This window comes from Trachurus trachurus, assembly GCF_905171665.1.
Source record: "Trachurus trachurus genome assembly, chromosome: 22".
Lineage (NCBI taxonomy): Eukaryota > Metazoa > Chordata > Actinopteri > Carangiformes > Carangidae > Trachurus > Trachurus trachurus.
Window position 1 is genome coordinate 29813294 of NC_139907.1, and position 19555 is coordinate 29832848.

The following is a 19555-nucleotide window of genomic DNA, read 5'->3' on the forward strand; positions in this document are numbered from 1 at the left end:
TAGTGAGGGGAGGTGGGGGGGCAGGGAGAGCCGGTCAGCTCGATGGGAGGACTGGGTGGCAGACTGGTCCATGGGAAGGGAGGGGAGGCCGGTCTAACGGCAGGGGAAGGGGTGGGAGGGGGGCGATGTAGGCGGCGGCTGGTGCAGAGAGATGGAGCTCCGGTGGATCTGCGGAAACACAGAGAGAGAGTGCGAGACACCAAGGCCAAACTACAAAGTACAACAGAAAATGACAACAGAAAATGACAGTTTAAAAATATACTGAGGAGAGGAGAGGAGAGGAGGGGAGGGGAGGGGAGGGGAGGGGAGGAGAGGAGAGGAGGGGAGAGGAGAGGAGAGGAGAGGAGAGGAGAGGAGAGGAGAGGAAAGGAGAGGGCTCTGTGTAACCAGATGTGTCCCCAGCAGTCTAAGCCTATAGCAGCGTAGCTATAAAATGGTTCAGAGCTACCTGAACCAGCCCTAACTAAAAGCCCTGTCATAGAGGAAGGTCTTAAGTCTAGACTTAAATGTAGTTAGAGTGTCTGCCTCTTTGACCCATGGAGAGAGCTGGTTCCACAGTAAAGGAGCCCGGTAACTGAAGGCTCTACCTCCCAGTCTGTTTTTAGAGATACTGGGAGTCACTAACAGACCTGCGTTCTGGGAGCGGAGTGCTCTGGTAGGACAGTAAGGAATGATTAGTTCTTTCAGATAGGTTGGAGCTTTATCATTAAGAGCCTTGTAAGTCAGCAGAAGGATTTTGAAGTCTATTCTAAATCCTACAGGAAGCCAGTGGAGAGAAGCTAAGGTGGGAGAGATGTGCTCTCTCTTCCTAACTCCTGTCAAAACTCTCGCTGCGGCATTCTGGACCAGCTGGAGACTCTTTAGAGAGTTTTTCGGACATCCTGACAGGAGAGAGTTGCAGTAGTCTAGCCTAGAAGTGATAAATGCATGCACTAGTTTCTCAGCATCACTCTGGGAGAGAATATTCCTAATCTTAGTGATACTGCGCAGATGGAAGAAGGCGGTCCTAGTCACATGTTTTATGTGGGAGCTGAAGGAAAGGTCCTGGTCAAAAATGACTCCAAGGTTCCTGGCGGTTGTACTCGGGGTCAGGGTGATGCCATCTAGATCTAGACCGGGTATCAACCAATACCCGGCTGTGCAGTACCGGCCGATACCGATACCGTACCGATACCACACCGTTTGAAAAAAAAATATATATAAGAGCTTTTTTTCTTCTAATACTATAATCCAGTAGAACATTTTTATTGCCTACCTGGTAAAAATGTTTAAGTAACACGTTATTTAACCTTTAAATAATGTTGAGGGTGCAATGTAACCCATTTTTACATTTAGGAACAGTAAAAACACCCCAAACATTTTTCCTCTGACTTGACCAACACAATAGATTTGATACATGAAATGGTCTTTCCTGCCACTACACTATGATGATTACTGTATCGCAGTAGCATAAACTGATTGGTTGAACGCAGCCTGATGTGAACATTAATCAACCAATCACACAGGCAGCTCCATGTTGTCCATGTGTGATGTTCAGGAACAGGTCTGAAGACAGAGCTCTGAGGTTGAAGTCCTATAATAATGAGATGAGATGAGATGAGAGACACCTGTGACAGTGACAGGTCTACTCTGTAGCTTCGTCTTGACCACATGTCAGCTGATCAGCTGCAGCAGAGGAAACTCCGCTGCTCTCAGCTGCACCGCGACGAGCGCTTTTAAAAAAAAAAAGTTTTAAAATTAAGCTCCGGTAGCGACCGGAGCCGACATAACGTAGCGGGATCTCTATTTAAATGTGTGGGCACCGCACTGAGCAGCGCACTGAGCAGCGCACTGAGCAGCGCACTGAGCAGTCAAGGGAGAGAGGAGGTGAAAAGAGACAACAACACTGTTACCTGTTGTATACTGGCCTCAGCCTGTACCATCGCTAACACACAGACCAGTGTGTAACCAGTCAAACAGCCGCCGTCACTGAGCTGCCTGAGGAGTTTTAATGCAGCCTGACCGCAGCTCAAACCGACCCGGTGTCTCAGCACGGCGACCAAGCTTTGATAAACACACCGGACCCGCGCTGGTTTACAGTATCCTCCCGTACACGGCAGCTCAGTGACGGCGGCTGTTTGACTCGTTACACACTGGTCTGTGTGTTAGCGATGGTACAGGCTGAGGCCAGTATACAACAGGTAACAGTGTTGTTGTCTCTTTTCACCTCCTCTCTCCCTTGAGTGCTCAGTGCGCTGCTCAGTGCGCTGCGCACACATAAATAAATAGAGACTATAGACTATAGACTAAACTAGACTATTATAGTACTAAAAAGTACTATTGTTATTGTATTACCTCTAAAATGTTTAATGCAACTGTGTTTTGAGTTGAGTACTTTTATTGCCAGAATCACTTTTGAATTTTTTCTTGCGTCCAAGACACTTGTTCCTCGAGACGAAGAAACATTACATAATATACGGTAAACACAATATAACACCAAAGAAACATCAAACAAAATATCACATCAAACAATGCAACAAAAAAAATACAATAGAATATAACACAAGGCAATTAAAATGTGTGAAACTGTGATCAACAGCATTTTAATCGCCAAGTTTTTTGATAATCAGTTTTTTTCTTCAAGCAGAAGTGTTCTAAGTCCACCTTCTTTGATGTGAACGTTTACCATACCACTTCTCATATGTACATGTTTGGCCTCTGTGGTAGCTTCTAGAAATTCTGCCTTTTTTTTTCTTTTTTTTCACATTTAATGGATGAAAGAATCCAACATTGATCAAGAAAATAACTGATTCATTCAACATGTGTAATTGGTAAATAAACAACAGTTGCAGATGGTATCAGAGCAGTCAGATGTCAGGTGGGAGTTGGGGTTAGGAATGTCAGCTAATGGTCCTCTTATGACTCTAAACCTCCAAGAAATGTCTCAATAATCCCTCACACCATGTGCATTGTCTCATCTGCATGCAGCAGTAATAGTCCAACATCAGCTGACATCAAACAACAACAGCAGCTCAGTCACTAGTAATCGATTAAAAGACTTTTGTTATGACCGTGATTTTAAAAAAGCAGCTTCCTATTTTCAGCTTGTTTATTTACTTGGGCTGGATTGTCTGAGACAGGCTGTTATGTGTTGGATGACTTGGCCGATGAGGTCAGGCTAATGATGTTACCATGCTAGTTAACCTCTGCTGTCTTCAGGAGGGCTAATCCCTGGCTGTGTGGACAAGCATTGTTCAGACTCACAGACTGTGGTTTTTAGTTCAGGCCTCAGGCTTCTCAAATGTGTCAAACAGGTCAAGCCCAATTACAAAGGTAATGGGTGTAAAAACTATGAATTACTGAGTTACTTCCTACTCACAAGGGAAGGGGCCACTAACCTTTTTTACTCTGGAGAACTGCATTAAATGGACAACGAGGAGTTTCTCCGTCGGCAGAACGAAACATTCCGCGACAATAAAAAAGTCTCACGTTAATGTGGATGAATCTCCGCTACCCACACTTGTTAATGGGCCCATTTTCGATAAATATATCGCTTTGTCTCTATCGTTATTTTGTTATTATTAGTGGTGGTGGAAATGCTGGGCGAGCCGACCAGCGTTTCTTTACTTTCGGTTTCGTGGCGAGTCATGAGAATAACGCCGCCGAATCGCCGTTTATGGTCGGAACTACGACGGTATGTGATCGTCTTCCAACCTCTGACTTTAATTCTTGATGAATGAAAACATGAGTCTGTCTTGCACCGGTCAAAGAATTTCACGGTGCACGGAGGCTCATAAATGTAGTGTGAAAACACTTCGCTCTTCCAAAACTCCTCGTTGTCCCTTTAACATAATAAAAGAGGCTAAAAACTCCTCATGTCTTATTTCAATTAATTCGTTTCTTCAGAGTCAAACTGAAATAAGATGATTTTACAACTCAACAAATATCCTGATCCATCACACACACATATACATACACACACACACAAATCATAACACCACTGCAAGAATTTCTGAGGCCTCCTAAGAAATAATAATTGTTAGCATATCAATGGTACATTACAATCAGTAGCTCAGAATAGCTCATTCAGTACACTTCATTTTCCAGTTTGCAAACAAATATGGTATTAATAAATGGGGCCCAAATTGAACTCCACAGGTCAACTAATTAAACCAATTAACTTATTAAAATAATAGTTTCCATGTCCTCTGATCAGAAGAGACCCAAACTTCTGGACATCTCTTGGATGATTTCCTCTGCACTGTTTTCCTACATGAACACATCCCAGGACATTCTAGAGCTATGTACATCACATCCTCTCTTGTTCTCTGTGTATTGAATGGCATGTTATTTATTTAATATGTGTTATCATGCGATTTTGTGTGGTATTTTATGTGGTGAAGCCAAAGACAAATGTCCACACTGTGGACAATAAAGGAAAGATACATGATGGTTGTTTTATGATGTTGTACATTGCTTGGTTAGTGGCCATCAGTGGCACACTTCTTCTCATTGTGGGACACTAAGACTCCACTAAAGGGTATAGTAATTCTCACTATACATTGAGAAATTCAGTGGACTATAATGGGAGTAATGAGTGACACGGGCTAATTCCATTTAGATTATTAGCACAGCTGAGCAAAGCGATATGTCGTGATAAGGTGGAGCAGCACTGAGTCTGCTGTGTGGCCATGTGTTTGTTACAGATCACACATAACCAGCAGAATGTTCTGGACCTGTCGTGGATGGAGGAAGGAGCAGAGCTCGCGCATGAAGAGCTGGAGCCGCTGTCACATAACATGGCTTCATCGCTACGGCAACTGATTGACCAAAGAGACAAAGCCAGTGAGGTACTGACTGAGACACAAACACAAGAACCACTCCCAGGCTGATAATGGTATTAGGTGATAACAATCCTAATGATAGTTTTATTATTTAAGCATACGTAACTAACAGTCATTATGGTTGATGGTTTGTGGTATTTCATAGGATTCTCCACTAAACAAACACAAGTGAATACAGATTGTCTAGAGATATAACGTGTTGGCAGAAGTCTGTTATTTTAACAGGAGAACAATAATTAAATGTGAATGTATGGAAACACTTGTCTTGTGCCCTCCAGGTGATTTTGGATCTGACCCAGGAGAGGGATTACCTGCTGAGCCAGCAGCCCAAAGACGGGTGTAGGACGTCGCGCAGCAGCGGCGTGGAGCAGGGGCCGGCTGCTGACGCTGTGACGGTGTCTGGTCTGAACAAACAGGAGAAGCAGCACCTGTCTGTGGAGCTGGCCGACACCAGGGCCAAGCTCCGCAGAAACAGACAAGAGCTGTACGTATTTGGAACCAAAATGTTATCTGATCTGATGATGTAGTCAATGACATACTACTAATGCTGCGTTCAAAACAACTCGGAGGTCGGGATTCCCAAGTCGGAAATTTTCAACTTCCCACATCATTGCGTTAACGCTGCAGGAACTCGGAAGAGAAAAAACATGGATACCCGAAGGAAGTTTGGCGTATTGTGGCTCATCGCTGAATACGAAAAAATATGCAGCAGTAAATGATGTTTATTTTGGAGGCAAAAGAAGAGGAGGAGACACTGCAGATGAGTGCACATATAGCCTTATAGCCTTGGTAACAGTTAAACGTTATTTCCGGCACATATGAGGACCACAATTTCACACAATACAACAATCACAGCTTAATATAAACGTATTTCATATACTGCAATAATACACAAAAATATGCATTAAAACCACAACAAACTTAACTTAACTTAAAATTTCTAAATGGTAACCATTTAAGATGAGGTCCACCATGTTTTGATGTTGTCGTGACGTCAAGTCGGAAAGTCGGAGCTCTGAAATGATACCCGAGTTTCCGACCTGTAATGTCCGAGCTCCACGCCGTTCAATTCATTTTTTACAACTTGGAGCTCGTTTTTTTCCGACTTCCGAGTTGTTTTGAACGCAGCATAAGTCCTAAAAATGTTGTTTTCATGGCTCCAACTAAAGCAGCAGCAGCTGGTTACACACTGTAATCTAGACAGTCTGTGTGTGTATCACTGGGTGAACTGTTGTGATGCAAGCAGTGGCTGGAAGTCATTATACTCCCTGCTAATAGAGTAGGTTATTATACTGTCTCGTTCAGTCCAGTCATTCTACAGAATGTATCACATTATTTTACCAAGTGAGTTGTTAATCTCTTTAGTTACACTCAACCTAACTGGAAATTACCAGGGTGTGGAGCTGATTATACAGAATAATGACTGTAAAACTTTTAATTGAATCCACTCAGTTTTTTATGTGGTGTGTGTGTGTGTGTGTGTGTGTGTGTGTGTGTGTGTGTGTGTGTGTGTGTGTGTGTGTGTGTGTGTGTGTGTGTGTGTGTGTGTGTGTGTGTGTGTGTGTGTGTGTGTGTGTGTGTGCAGGGAGGAGAAGACGGAGCAGCTGTTGGATTCAAAACATGAAGTGGAACGTCTGGATCAGGAGCTACAGAAACTGAAACAAGAGGTCAGGAGGAAAACCTCTGGCTTCTATCCAGCAGGGAGACACACCACATATGTTTTATCGTTAATGGCAGTTAGTGTTATGGAAATATTGTCAGTGCTGATTTAGTGTGTATATTTGAATATATTACACAGCTGCAGATTAGACTTAAATCAGATCGGTATGGAAAAGAAAAAAACAACTCTTCATCCCTCATGTACATGTAGAAAATGCGGAACTTCATATGTGAATCCTGTCCACACATATCAGATTTATTTTTAATACTAGTATGTAATATATGGTTATGGAAAAAGGACTAATGGATAGAAGTGACAATAATGCCTGTGTGTTTGTGTGTGTGTGTGGATCAGAACCAATCGCTGTCTTGTGAGGCTCGTTCGGTCCGAGCGTACCGAGATGAGGTGGACTCACTGAGGGAGAGAGCGTCCCGGGTGGACAGACTGGAGACTGAACTGACTCGATGTAAAGAAAAACTCAACGATGTTCACTTCTACAAGAGCAGAGTGGAGGTACAGCCACAGTTTCACACTGCACACTAGTCTGATATGACATTTGTGTAGGCTACACTGGATAAATAAAGGTTAAATAAATGAAACAAAGTGATAGGACTGCTATATTTCATGATGCAATGACTTGTGTGTGTATGTGTGTGGGGTCCTTTAGGAGCTCCGTGAGGACAACCTGACTCTGATGGAGACCAAGATGCTGCTGGAGGAGCAGCTTACAGCCTCCAAGGGGCGCTCTGAGAAACTGCACACACTGGAGAAAGACAACCTGTTACTACGAGCTAAGATACACGATCTGGAACTGGTAATACACAGTAGCACAACTATACAGTATCTGGTCATCTACCAGCTATTTTAAAGGAGACACTTGAATTTTGTTAGACATGATACAAAAACCTGTTGTGGCATTTGGCTTTTGTGCACACACGTCTTTGTCAGTGTTATTATACCATTAACTCATGTGTGGCTGTCGTGTGTTTAACTGCCTGTCTTCTCCTGTGCTTTTTGGCTTTGAGAGTACTTCTACATGTCAATCTCCTTTGTGTGTTCTACATGAGAGGGACAATGAACGACGGAGGCTGGAGGAGCTGGTAGAGGAGAACATGCTGCTGGAGATCGGACAGAAACAGAGTATGAATGAGTCGGCTCATCTCGGCTGGGAGCTGGAACAGCTGACCAAGAACCACGACAACACTAACTCAGACAGTAAGACGTCTGCTTCCTTTTCTATTGTCTTCTATTATATGCAATTCTGCTTGAAACGTGATTTTCTACATACTGTCCTCACTAAAATGTTTCTATCTGCTGCAGCCCGCAAGTCACTGGTCCACGAGCTAAATGAGTGTGTTTCCAGTCGAGTGTTGAAGCTGGAGAAGGAAAACCGGGAGCTCCAAACCTCTATAGACAGACTGAAAGGGGAGAACCACCTCCTGCAGGAGCAGCAGCTCCATACCCAGGAGCTTGACAGGGAGAACCAGAGTCTCAGTAAAAAGGTGGATATTTACCTGGATACTGTATCCATCGGTGCAGTGAGGAGAACATACTTGAAAGAAAAAAAACTGCAGACATAGTTTTAATTGATACTAAAAAACCTACTGTACCTTTGTCTTGTTTTTTTGCTTGTTAGCTTGAGCGTTTTCAGGTCTTGTTGGACCAGGAGAGACTGACCAATCAGGACATGGAATCTCTTGGAGAGGAAATACTGAAGGAAAAGCAGACTCTCGAGAGAGAAATGCATGCTCTGAAGGCAGAGAAGGACCGACAGGTAGTTGACACGCAGACACTCTCAGGTCAAATACGATGCTGACGTCATCTCCTTGTTGATGCCTGTACGTTTGTTCTTGTCGTCCATCCAGATCTCAGAGTTAGAGAGTGAGAAGCAGCACCTGTCCGATGCCGTGGGCTCCCTTCAGGAGCGTGCACAGTCTAACAGTGAGGCGAGGGTGCGTGAGGTGGAAACAGAGAACCGTTTACTGCACCAGAACATCACTGACACCAGCTCCCGGTTGGTCAGCCTGGAAAGTCAAGTCAAAGTAGCCAATGAGGAAACAGAGAGGCTGAGGGAGAGGGCCGGTCGGTGCGAGGAGGTGGAGAGAGAAGCAGCCAGGCTGGAACGCAGCAGGGACACGCTGAACAAAGAAGTAATAACATCGATCCCACAACTCATTTGTTTGTAATGTATTCTGAATTTAAAGGGACATTGTGTAAGTTCTCCTGTTATCTATTCACGAAAATCAATTATTTCGTTCAAAAGTCTGTTTTTCATTAATCAGTAATCCCCCCCATCAACAAAGTGAAGTGTTCCTTTCAGCTCTGAATGAGCCGTTCATATCATTCATATCTCCATGGAGCGGGTAAGCTCGGTGCTGCTGCCATGTGGTGTCTCCATGTTTTTACGTTCAGTGGCAGCGTGACGGTAGGAAACCACGGAAACTCAGCGGAGACACAGGAGCTGTCGGCTCAGGTGGAGGTGGCGTCTGTGAAAAGTCACCGCGGTAACGCAGTGAGGACTGTGAGGACTGCGTGTGAATGCTGCATTCAGGTGCAGTCGGGCAGACGGCCGTCGGTAACAAACCAGATGTCATTTTAGTCACAGAAGTACAGAGAAAGACGGTAAAACGTGGGTCAGGTAAACAATACTACATCGTCATGACAACATATTGTCACGTGTATTGTTTTGCCTCGTGCTGATGGACCACTTGTTTACATAGAGGCTTGTTTAAGCCGTTACCTGCAGCGGCTGTCGTCCGTCTGCCATGTCACCGATTTCACATGAATGCAGCATGAAAAATACGACTGAGTTGCTTGCTATCTACAACCGCACCACTAGATGGGAGTGAATTTCCCCTCGGGGACAATAAATTATGAATCTGAATCTGAATCTGAATTCTTACACAATATACCTTTAAAATCAGTCGGTTGTATTTCCAAAAATCAGTCTGTATGATGCAGTTTTGTTGTCTCTGTCTGGATTCTAGGTGGCGTCTCTGCGTGCGTGCAGTGAGCGGTCAGAGGCTCAGGACAAACAGGTGTCCTCCCTGGAGCAGGAGGTGTGCAGGTTGAAGCGGGAGGCAGAGGAGGCGCAGCAGAAGCTGCAGCAGCTCGGGAGGCTGGAGACAGAGAGCGGCCTGCTGTCCAAGGAGAACCTGGACCTTCGCTGCTCGCTGGAAAACCTGCGCTCCTCAGCCGCCCGCCTAGCCACGCTACAGGAGGAGCATAAGGAGGCGCAGCGAGAGACACAGGAGCTGAGGAGAAGGGTGGAGGAGGTCAGAGAGGAGGCGCAGACAGAGAGGAAGAGGGCAGAAAGGCTGGAGGGGAACATGGCAGCTGTGAATCAGGAGAAGCATCGCTTAGAAGAAGAAATAGAGAGGCATAAAGAGGAGAGGGAAGAAGTGGACAGAGAGAGGCGGGAGACACACAGCAGAGAGGAGGAATGGAGAAGGGAAGTAGAGGAACTGAAGGGGGAACGAAGAAGGAGGGAGGACGGAGACAAGGAGAGGAGGAAGCTCCAACTGGACCTGGAGCAGTCAGAGAAAGGCAGAAAGCACCTGGAAAAGGAGAGCTTGAAGGCCAGAACACTGCTAGAAGGGAAAGAGACAGAGCTGGAGGAGAAAACCAGCCAACTGGCTACAGTGCAGAAGGAAGGCATGGCTTTAAATAAGGAAGCGGAGCGGCTGAAGGAGGTGGCAGTCAAAGCCAAGGAGCTGGAGAAGGAGAACAAGGAGCTGCAGAAACAGGCGACCATTGACAAGAGAACTCTGGCTACCCTGAGAGAGGTGAGAGCCACACAGCCACACAAGAGAGCTGCTGCATTCTTTGATTTTGACACACTGCAAAAGGAGTGAATGTGTTGGTGTTACCATCAGAATGTTATTGTTGTCACTGGAACAGTATTTATATGGATTATGGGCTTTCAGATATTCAGACATTTTAAATGTGACTATGTTGGCTGAAGTTCCTTACCCTAAAATCCACATTTGAAAAAACAGACTAATTGCTGGGTCCATTTACTGTTTGTTCCACTACTACCACATGATCTCCTCCAGCAGAGCCAAGTGGATGGGTCGTCACAGAAATGGGAGTTCGACCTTAGTTTCATGACAACAGGGCCTGTTGCTATGGAAGGTCATGTGGAATGATCAAAGAGGAGCTAAAAATTGACATTGAGTTGATTTAATACAAGACAAATATCAGCCCATCTTTCAGACTAACCCACAGTGTCTGCTTTCTTTAAGCAAGTTGTGCAATTCTATCCACTGTATGGGAAGTTTCACAGTTGTGTATGGCATCTTTATGTGTGCAGGAGTTGGTGTCAGAGAAGCTGAGCGTTCAGCAACAGAGTGTTGATTTAGAGAGACTCAGTGAAGAGCTGGAGAAGATTGGACTGAACAGAGAGAAACTACTGCAGCAGGAGTACACACAGGAGCACAGGTATCTAGCTATGGGCAGATTCTCAGTTCTGGATGTGGGGGGTGACCATCTTTCTTCAGTAAAGTTACTAGTGTAGAGCCTGAAAGCTCATCTTTACAACATGTCAAAAAAAAAAAAAAATCTAGAGAACCATTTGTGTAAAATACTTCCCAGCTATACCCCTGCTAGATGAATGTATGAATGACTGTGTAATCCAGCAGGTACAAGCTGCTGGAGTCTCGGCTGGAGGAAACTGTCCAACAAACAATGAAGATAAAGGAGGAGAAAATCTCCAGCCTGGAAAAGAAGTTAGAGGAGAGCAACATATTCAATGCTACACTGCGAGCTGAGCTAGCAGCTGTAAGGACTCACACACACCTGGCTCCTTCCAAACAACATTCAATATTATGTCATCATGTGTTTCTTAAAATGTTTTTGAAGACTACATTTTATTTGTGGAAATAACAAAGCTGTAAATTCCAAAATAAACTGGAAAAAAAAGGAATGAAATAACCAAACTTAACTAATTGTCAAATGATAAAACTGTTTTGACAGCCTTAGTCTGATTATATATCTGTGTATGTGTGTGTATAAAAAGGCTCATAAGGCTGCCTTGAGTCCAGAGCAGGAGGATGAAGAACACCACAGCTACCAGCAGCGCTCAGGTGGCAGCCGGGGTCAAGCTTCAGCCACTGCTGAGCTTCTACGGATCAAAGATCATCTCATTAATGTAGAAAAGAATGTAAGTACATTTGATCGTTGTGCTAATTCAAGTTTGATAGCATCAAGCTTACATCCTATAAATCTCCTAATCTTTGCTGCAGAAACGTTCCCGTACTTGAATGTTCTCCCTCTAAATATTCATGGTGACACTGTTTTCTCCAAGAACTCGTCCCTGCAGACAGAGAGCAGTCTGTTGAAGGAGCAGCTCAAACAGCTGGAGAACCAGAACACTTCTCTGAACAACCAGATAGTGGCGCTGCAGCGACACACCACCACCCTGCAGGAGCAGAACACATCTTTACACACACAGACTGCTAAAGTACAGGTACGAGCTCCATCAATATGACCAAGTCGAGACAAATGCAGTTTGTGGCTCAAAATGTTTTTTCAACCGTTGCTCTCCGATGGGTTCCTTAGGTGGAGAACTCCACACTCTCGTCTCAGAGTGCATCTCTCATGGCCCAGAATGCCGTGCTGCAGGGCCAAGTCACTGCCCTGGAGACTGAGGTGGAGTCATGGCAGCGGCAGCGCGAGGAGGCGTGGCGGGCTCGGGAAAATGTGCTCAGTGACCACGAACGCCTGTTGAGTGTTCACGAGAGGCAAGCTAATGAGTATGAGCAGCTCATCAGTCAGCATGCTGCACTCAAGTGCAAACAGAGGGGGCTGGAGAATGAACACAGGTCGCTGCACAGCAAGTAAGTCTATAGCATACAAACTCTTGAGACCATCATTATGTTATTACAAAGGACACTTAGTTAGTGGTCAATAAGAAGCTGGACACTGGAAAAGTGAATGAACACCAATCCTGCTATCGCTATAAAGTTGTGTATCGTGTTACTCATGTTTTTTTTTTTTTTTTTATATATAATAAGCACATAAGCAGCTTTCAATGGAAGAAGATGAAATACGTATAGTGCTCTGCAGTGCTGCTTCTTCTTGTAGTAGGCAATGTTTAAGCAAAGAAGATAACTAAACTTTAAAGGGATAGTTCAACATTTTGGCAAATCGCCCATTGTCATAATCCCTATAGTTATAGCAGTAGGCTCAGGTGGTAGAGCGGGTCGTCCAATGATCAGAGGGTTGGCGGTTCGAATCCCGCTCTGTCCCGGTTGCTGCTACAGATGTCCCAAAAAAAATACTGACACAGGAAAGGGCGCCATGTGGTGTGTGACGTCACCTACGCCACTTGTACTGTAGTCTTTCTGGTTAAGGAATTTTCGGAATTTTATTTTACTAGTTTTACAACAAACTGCTGATTTCTCAGCATGACAGGTAGAGGTCATATTTTTTTCTCATGACGCAATTCAATCGGATCACAAAATAAAATTTTGACTCCCGTTCACTTACATGGAGATTTTTTCCGAATTGAGGTCCCATGGCGACCGTTACTTCCTGCTTCAGCTTAGGCTCTCTATATGTACCATTATCTCAGCAGTGACATCAGTGGGTGTTCAGTCATCATGTATTTATGTTTTAGTCAAAACTAAATGCAACCTTCACTACACAGTTTGTTAACAGTTGTCATATTTGTGTAGTAGAAACCAACTGTGACAGAGTAACTGGATTGATTACAGCTTAACAGAGCACAACACAATATCCTACTGTACACACAGTCTGTAACATAGATGCATGGAGATCCATGAAGAAAAGCAGATGGCCCCACTGAGCTTCGTGTTGTAAACTGTGTAATTGAAGTAGAAATGACTCCTCTGTCCTATCTGTGTCTCTGCAGGTATTGTATTTTGCTGCAGCAGAAGGAGAAATGGGAGGAGCAGGAGGGGCGTGGTCAGAAAGAGAAGGAGCAACTCAGCCAGGAGCTCCTAAAGAATCGCCTGCTACAACAAGAGAATCAAGACTTAAAGACAGAAGTGAACAGGTACTGTACTTTCACACACAGCTCCAACTTGTTAAGAGTAGAGGGGATGGCTTTGGTGTAGGAACAACCTGTCAGAGGAGCTACCATCAAACAAATCACTATCTTACTATATAAGATATATCACTATATTCTTCTGAATCACTTCCTAAAGCCTGGTACACACATAAAGATAACCTGGCTGATTTTGGCTCCATTTCCCCCCTTCCGACCAGGGCTTGGGGACGAGACCCTTGTGTGTTATAAGACAAATCTTTATGTGTGTGATATGCCGTATTGGGAATATCGGAGCACACCACACACAATGCAGGTGCAGAAAATAATCGTTTCGAAGATACATCGAGATTCTTAATGGGAAGTTTCTGAATTGATTCAGTTATGTCACATAATCAATTTTTAAATTTAAATAATTCATTCAAGTTTGATGATGTTGTTCACATACAGAGACAGTGATTTAAGCACAATGCCAGGCTTTTTCCCACATAGAGAATTTGTTGGCGGCCGTCACTGTTAAATTTCTCAGCAGCACCAGCTCACGTCCTGGGTGAGGGATCCCTCCTCTGTCTCTCACCCTGAGCTTTCTCAGATTTTTCCCTGTTAAAATGGTTTTCTATGGAGTTTTTCCTCAGTGGATGTGAGGGTCTAAGGACAGAGGATGTTGTTATGATGCCATGTAAAGCCCTTTGAGACAAACTGTTGGTAAAAATGGGCTATACAAATAAAATTGCTTTGCCTCACGTCACAATTCAGTTTTTTTTTTTTTTTTCCCTTTTCATGCATTTATTTTGAAAGCACAGCTGGAGAGAGACAGGGAGGGGGAGAGAGAGTGAGAAGGCAAGGCAAGGCTATTTTATTTGTATAGCCCGTTTTTACAAACAGTTTGTCTCAAAGGGCTTTACATGGCATCGTAACAACATCCTCTGTCCTTAGACCCTCACATCGACTGAGGAAAAACTCCATGGAAACCCTTTTAACAGGGAAAAATCTGAGAAACCTCAGGGTGAGCAACAGAGGAGGATCCCTCACCCAGGACGGACAGACGTGCAGTAGATGTTGTTACAGACAAGAAACAGTTTACAGTTTGTCACAGAATGTGCGAAATATGGAAATGTTAGCAGGAGTTGATGAAGGCAGTCTCTGCTGAGGGGGGGGGGGGGGGGGGGGGGGGGGATCAGGGAGAGCTGGCCAGCTCGATGGGAAGGGAGAGTGACACACACACACACTTTTGTTCATGACGGTTAAGACTACACAAACACAAACACACGCGCCGTAACATCGTATATGTTATGTAACGTTATCCACTGCTCCATTTATTGATTTTTCGCCGGCTTCGTTGTAAACAAATGCACATGGAGGAGAGGAGCGTAACCAAAACAGCGGAAAAGCGAGCGGACTTGCATGTTCCCCTTTAATCTCATTTTTATAAGTGAACCCTCTATTCTTTTCGTATTCCATCATTTATGTCCTGCACTCTTTGGTATAGGTCTTATAGGATGGAAAAATATCATGTAATCTGATCCTGGCTGTTAAATTAATTTTAGTCCAGTTAGTGTCAGGTCCAAATCAACGTAGGCTGTTTTGTTAAAGCAGAAGTGAGCGATCCGGTGGTTTTGGCTAACTTCCTGTCAGCCGATGGAGTTAGCAGTCCCCGCCCTCGTCCCTACGTCACCACATTCACGTGCATCCCTTGGCTGCACACACAGAGAGGACCGCCCCTTTATGCCGTTCTCTCTCCTCATTGGATAAAGTTTGTAGGATACAAGGAAAGTTTTCTCCTGGGCTTACAGCAGAGCAGAGTGACTGACAGACCCGTGTTTCAGACCCAACACTCTATAGAAGTAATTGCTGTCGGAAGATACAACTATTTAAGACTTATATTAACACAAACATTCCGCTTACTTCTGCTTTAAGATAAGCATTTGGGTTCAGGTGGGTATCTGGGTATACGGCGTCTGAGAGCACAGTGCTATATAATCACTGACTTTACAATCACAGTTGATTGTTGACTTTCCTCAGAATGTTCCAGTTGTCTGGATGTTTTTTTGACTTCTCCTGTCCCACCTTTAGATTGACAGACAGCCAATCACAGCATTTAGAACACAGTGAAGGGCTCCAGCAGCGCGCCAATGAACTCAAGAGCTCATTAAGCTCCGCCCAGCAGGAAGTGAGTCAATGGATGGCACGATACGATTCGCTAATGGAACAACACCAGGGCCTGGATCTGACCATGACCAAACTAGACAACCACTGTGAGGTAAACAGAGCAAACAGCTCTCAATCACTGTCTACTGCATGTTACTTTCCTGACTCCATTGTGTGTGTACGTGTGTTTTTATATTCAGCTGTTGAGCCGACTTAAAGGGAACCTGGAAGAGGAGAACCACCACCTGCTGAGTCAGATCAACCTGCTGAGTCAGCAGAACCACACTCTGCTGGAGAGGAGCATGGAGAGCAAAGAGCTGTTTCACCAGGAGCAGAAACTCTACATGTAACTACACAAACTACCCTCCATACTACTACCCATATATATATACACACAGATAGACATACAGTATATTTTGAAAGTTTCAGAAAAAAACAATACTGTAAATGAGTTTGATGTTTGTCTCTGTTTCTTTCCCTCTGTCTCTCTGTCTGTCTCTGTCTTATTAGTGATAAGCTGAACTCTCTTCGGCGACACAAAGAGAAACTAGAGGAGAAGATCATGGACCAGTACAAATTCTATGACCCTACACCTAAAAAGTAACTAGTCATCAACACCTTGCACACATTGCAGCAGTTATACCTCAGACACCATCAATTCCACCCATTAAAAAAAAAAAAACAGGAACAAAAAGAAGCTTCTTCCAGCTTTACAAACACATTCACTGTTCCATCGGGCACGTGGTTGCTTTTCTTTTATTGCAACAGAGGACACTGATCAGAGATTGTCCTGACCTGCAAAACCAAAAGTCCAAGAAATTCAAGCTGACAAATGTGATTTAGAAACATGCAGCAAGTTTTTCATCTGTAGAATTGTAATTATTCATACTGACAGCATTAAAGAATTAAATTAATTTTTTTTTGTCATTTTTCATATTCTACAACTGTGAACATTTAAATTTGAATCAAATCTGCATAACTCAACTCAAATAACACGAAAAATGGATCATTCTAAATCCTACAAAAAAAATTGAATACTTAGTTGAGTTATTTATGAATGTGCTTATTAGTGGTCTCGCTCTCAAGCTACTGTGTTGTGTGTTGTCAGGAGGAGTCAGTGGGCTGGAGCTAAAGCTTTAGCCAAACTGATCAAACCCCGGAAGGAGAGCAGCAGCAGGGAGAGAGGGGGCGACCGGGACAAAGAAGTGGGCAAGGAGAGAGAGAGAGCAAAGAGTGTGCCTGACATTCCCCTACCTGCCCCACCCCCACTCCTCCCCCCGGAGACGCCGCCCCCTCTTCCCCTGCGGCTGGGAAGTGACTCGCAAGACGGTGGCCATGCTCACAGTAACCATAACAACCACACCGGCAGTCCCAGCCTGGGACCCCAGAGTCCGGCGCTGACCCCCATCAGCCGAGGTAAACACAGCACACACACACAAGTCCTGTCAGAGTGTCAGTGATGAAGACACTTCTCACACACACAATAAATAGTAGTTCTGAAGTGACTCTGGAGGAGAAACATCTTCTATTTATGGGATAGCTGCACCTCCATGCTGAGCCACTACAGGGCGCTGTTAACCAGCACACCACAGACTGGAGGACTGATAGGAACTTCACACCTGTTTCTCTCAACTGACAGATCCACTGTGTCTGCTCTTCACTGTCCCACTTGTTCTGTACTGGGAGGATCAGGTGGCACAGCATTAGGAACTTTACAGATATTTTTGTTAACATTTTACATTTTCAAGCATTAGGCTACATGATTGTTTTGTTATGTTAATGTACAGCCCAGTTTGTTTTTACTATTACTCTTATCCAGAAGACAGACAGTGTAACAGCAATAATAGCAATCTGACATGGCAACAAAAATTCCCTCCAGACTGATAGACAGTGATTTATTTTTGCCTCAACGTACTGTTCAGCATACTGAAATTCCAGTGAGAACAGAGATGAGACAAAAATAGTTGGTTTAGACCAGGGGTCTCTAACCTTTTTTTCTCTGAGAGTGACTTTGACAACAAGACGGGGCTTAGAGAATCCTCATGTCTTAATAAACTCCCATTTTTAACTAAAACTCTGAAGCTGAAATAACTGTCAGCTCTGTAAAGAAATACATATGATTGGAAATCAGAGGAAAGAGAGGCTCGTTGATCAGTGGCCAGGGACCCATTCATCAATGGTATGTAACAGACAGGAACTTAACTTAACATACAACCAGGAAATATGTGATTATGTGCTATTTTAAGTTTAGTCTATATCTGCTCTGTTTCCCGAAAAGCTGCAGTCACTGCAAGTTGCCTAGAGGAGATGAGCTGTAAAGAAACCAAATGAGACAAACTCATAGACGGCTCACTCTGAGTGACAGCTGGCAGATAGTGATCTGGTGCTGAAGAGGTTGAAGTTGGATGAACTATTTGTAGCTCTCACTCCCCCTGGAGACCCCTGAAGATGAAGAGATTATGGAGGTTACACATTATGAAGTCATAGTTAAAACTGATTCGCTTCCAATCCAGGTTATGACAGTGGGTTGCAGATAGACAATGCTTGGTGAAAGGCTCACTACACCCCAGCTATCTTACTTTTCATCATTCTATCCTAATGGTAGAACTGGGTTCTAATGCATGGCCCTAAATCTTTATGGTTTTATTTGGGTTTTATGGGTTTTCTGCTCTTAAATGGAATTCTGCTCACGGCTCAGCTCAAATCACTCTCAGTTCAACAAGTGGCTTTTAAAAGCTTTTTTCCACAGGCATGTGGAAGTTGTCATACTGGACCAACATAAGTTGACATAATAACTCTTTCCAATGGTCCTACTCTTCAGCTGTTGGTGGTTTATTAGGTACAAAACTAAACAACATTCCTACTATAAATTCTGCTCCATGGAGGCTCAGTTCTTGTTGAAACCGTTTTAGAAAAGTGTTGATTCAACTCCATCATATTGCAGTGTAATAATCAATCAAACAGGTGTTTCTATTATTTTGTCTGCCTAAGTTAAATCAATAAGACACCCCCAGATGACAGAAATATCTCTTTTATAACGAGAAGCACAGATGAAATCCTTTACAGTTGAATCAACACTTCCTGAAAGTAGACAGGGTCCTAATAAAGCACCTGACACCTGTGTGTCTCATATGACTCCTCATACGAGGCGAGTGGCCCACTCTTCCCCAGCTTTCCACTAGACATCAGACTTTATTTGAATTGAGAGTGAGATGAGCTCAGTCCTGAGTCTAGTGCATGGTTCTACATAACAGAATTCCATGTTCTTGTTTTGTTCTAATGGTTTCTCTTGCATGGCCTCTGTTATTTTACATCCTGACAATCATATACTTTATAACTTTTCAACCAGCTATTTGACTCACTATCGTTGTTTACCATTCTCCCTACATTTCTCCATATCTCTGTCCATTTCTCTCTCCCACTCAGCTCCTTCTGCCCCAAAACGCTTCTGTTTCCTCCGCAGTAAAAGTCAGGACAAGCTCCTCCCCTCCCCCCCTGCCTCCTCCTCCTCCTCCCCCTCCTCTTCCTCTCGCCTCTCCTTCTCTTTCAACAGACGACTGCGATTTTGGTCTTCCACTGACATCACGTCTGACGTCATCACTAGCCAGTCAATGTCAGCCAACGGAGTATTCTAACACCCTCCTTCCTCTTCCTCATCACTTTTAATCAACACATCATCATCATCATCATCATCGTCATCATCATCGTCATCATCATTGTACTGTCACTACCAGCACAAGAGATGCACATTTTTCAGACTGATAACCACCACTTGTTAACCGATTAGCTGGCAGTTAGCTGACCAGATTAACATGCTCTACTGCTGGTATTAACCAGTCAAAGTTGTTGTTATCGGTTAACAGTTAAACGGTTAATCATGTGCATCCCATCCCCTACACTGTTTTTTAGGATTTC

At 44.0% G+C, this 19555-nt stretch overlaps 1 protein-coding gene across 1 annotated transcript in view; it reads left to right on the plus strand.

Annotated features, from left to right (window-relative positions):
* The window catches only part of ccdc88c (coiled-coil domain containing 88C), a 53822-nt gene that overhangs the window by 24989 nt on the left and 9278 nt on the right, over positions 1–19555 (plus strand). Inside the window, exons 7-26 of the mRNA XM_083997644.1 lie at positions 4686–4829; positions 5102–5307; positions 6409–6490; positions 6838–6996; positions 7151–7297; positions 7509–7698; positions 7804–7985; positions 8120–8257; positions 8349–8633; positions 9471–10268; positions 10796–10923; positions 11121–11262; positions 11501–11644; positions 11789–11950; positions 12043–12320; positions 13358–13501; positions 15566–15752; positions 15841–15986; positions 16151–16240; positions 16749–17056. Of these exons, the coding sequence (XP_083853770.1) occupies positions 4686–4829; positions 5102–5307; positions 6409–6490; positions 6838–6996; positions 7151–7297; positions 7509–7698; positions 7804–7985; positions 8120–8257; positions 8349–8633; positions 9471–10268; positions 10796–10923; positions 11121–11262; positions 11501–11644; positions 11789–11950; positions 12043–12320; positions 13358–13501; positions 15566–15752; positions 15841–15986; positions 16151–16240; positions 16749–17056 (4060 nt within the window). The remainder of the gene's footprint in view (positions 1–4685; positions 4830–5101; positions 5308–6408; positions 6491–6837; positions 6997–7150; positions 7298–7508; positions 7699–7803; positions 7986–8119; positions 8258–8348; positions 8634–9470; positions 10269–10795; positions 10924–11120; positions 11263–11500; positions 11645–11788; positions 11951–12042; positions 12321–13357; positions 13502–15565; positions 15753–15840; positions 15987–16150; positions 16241–16748; positions 17057–19555) is intronic.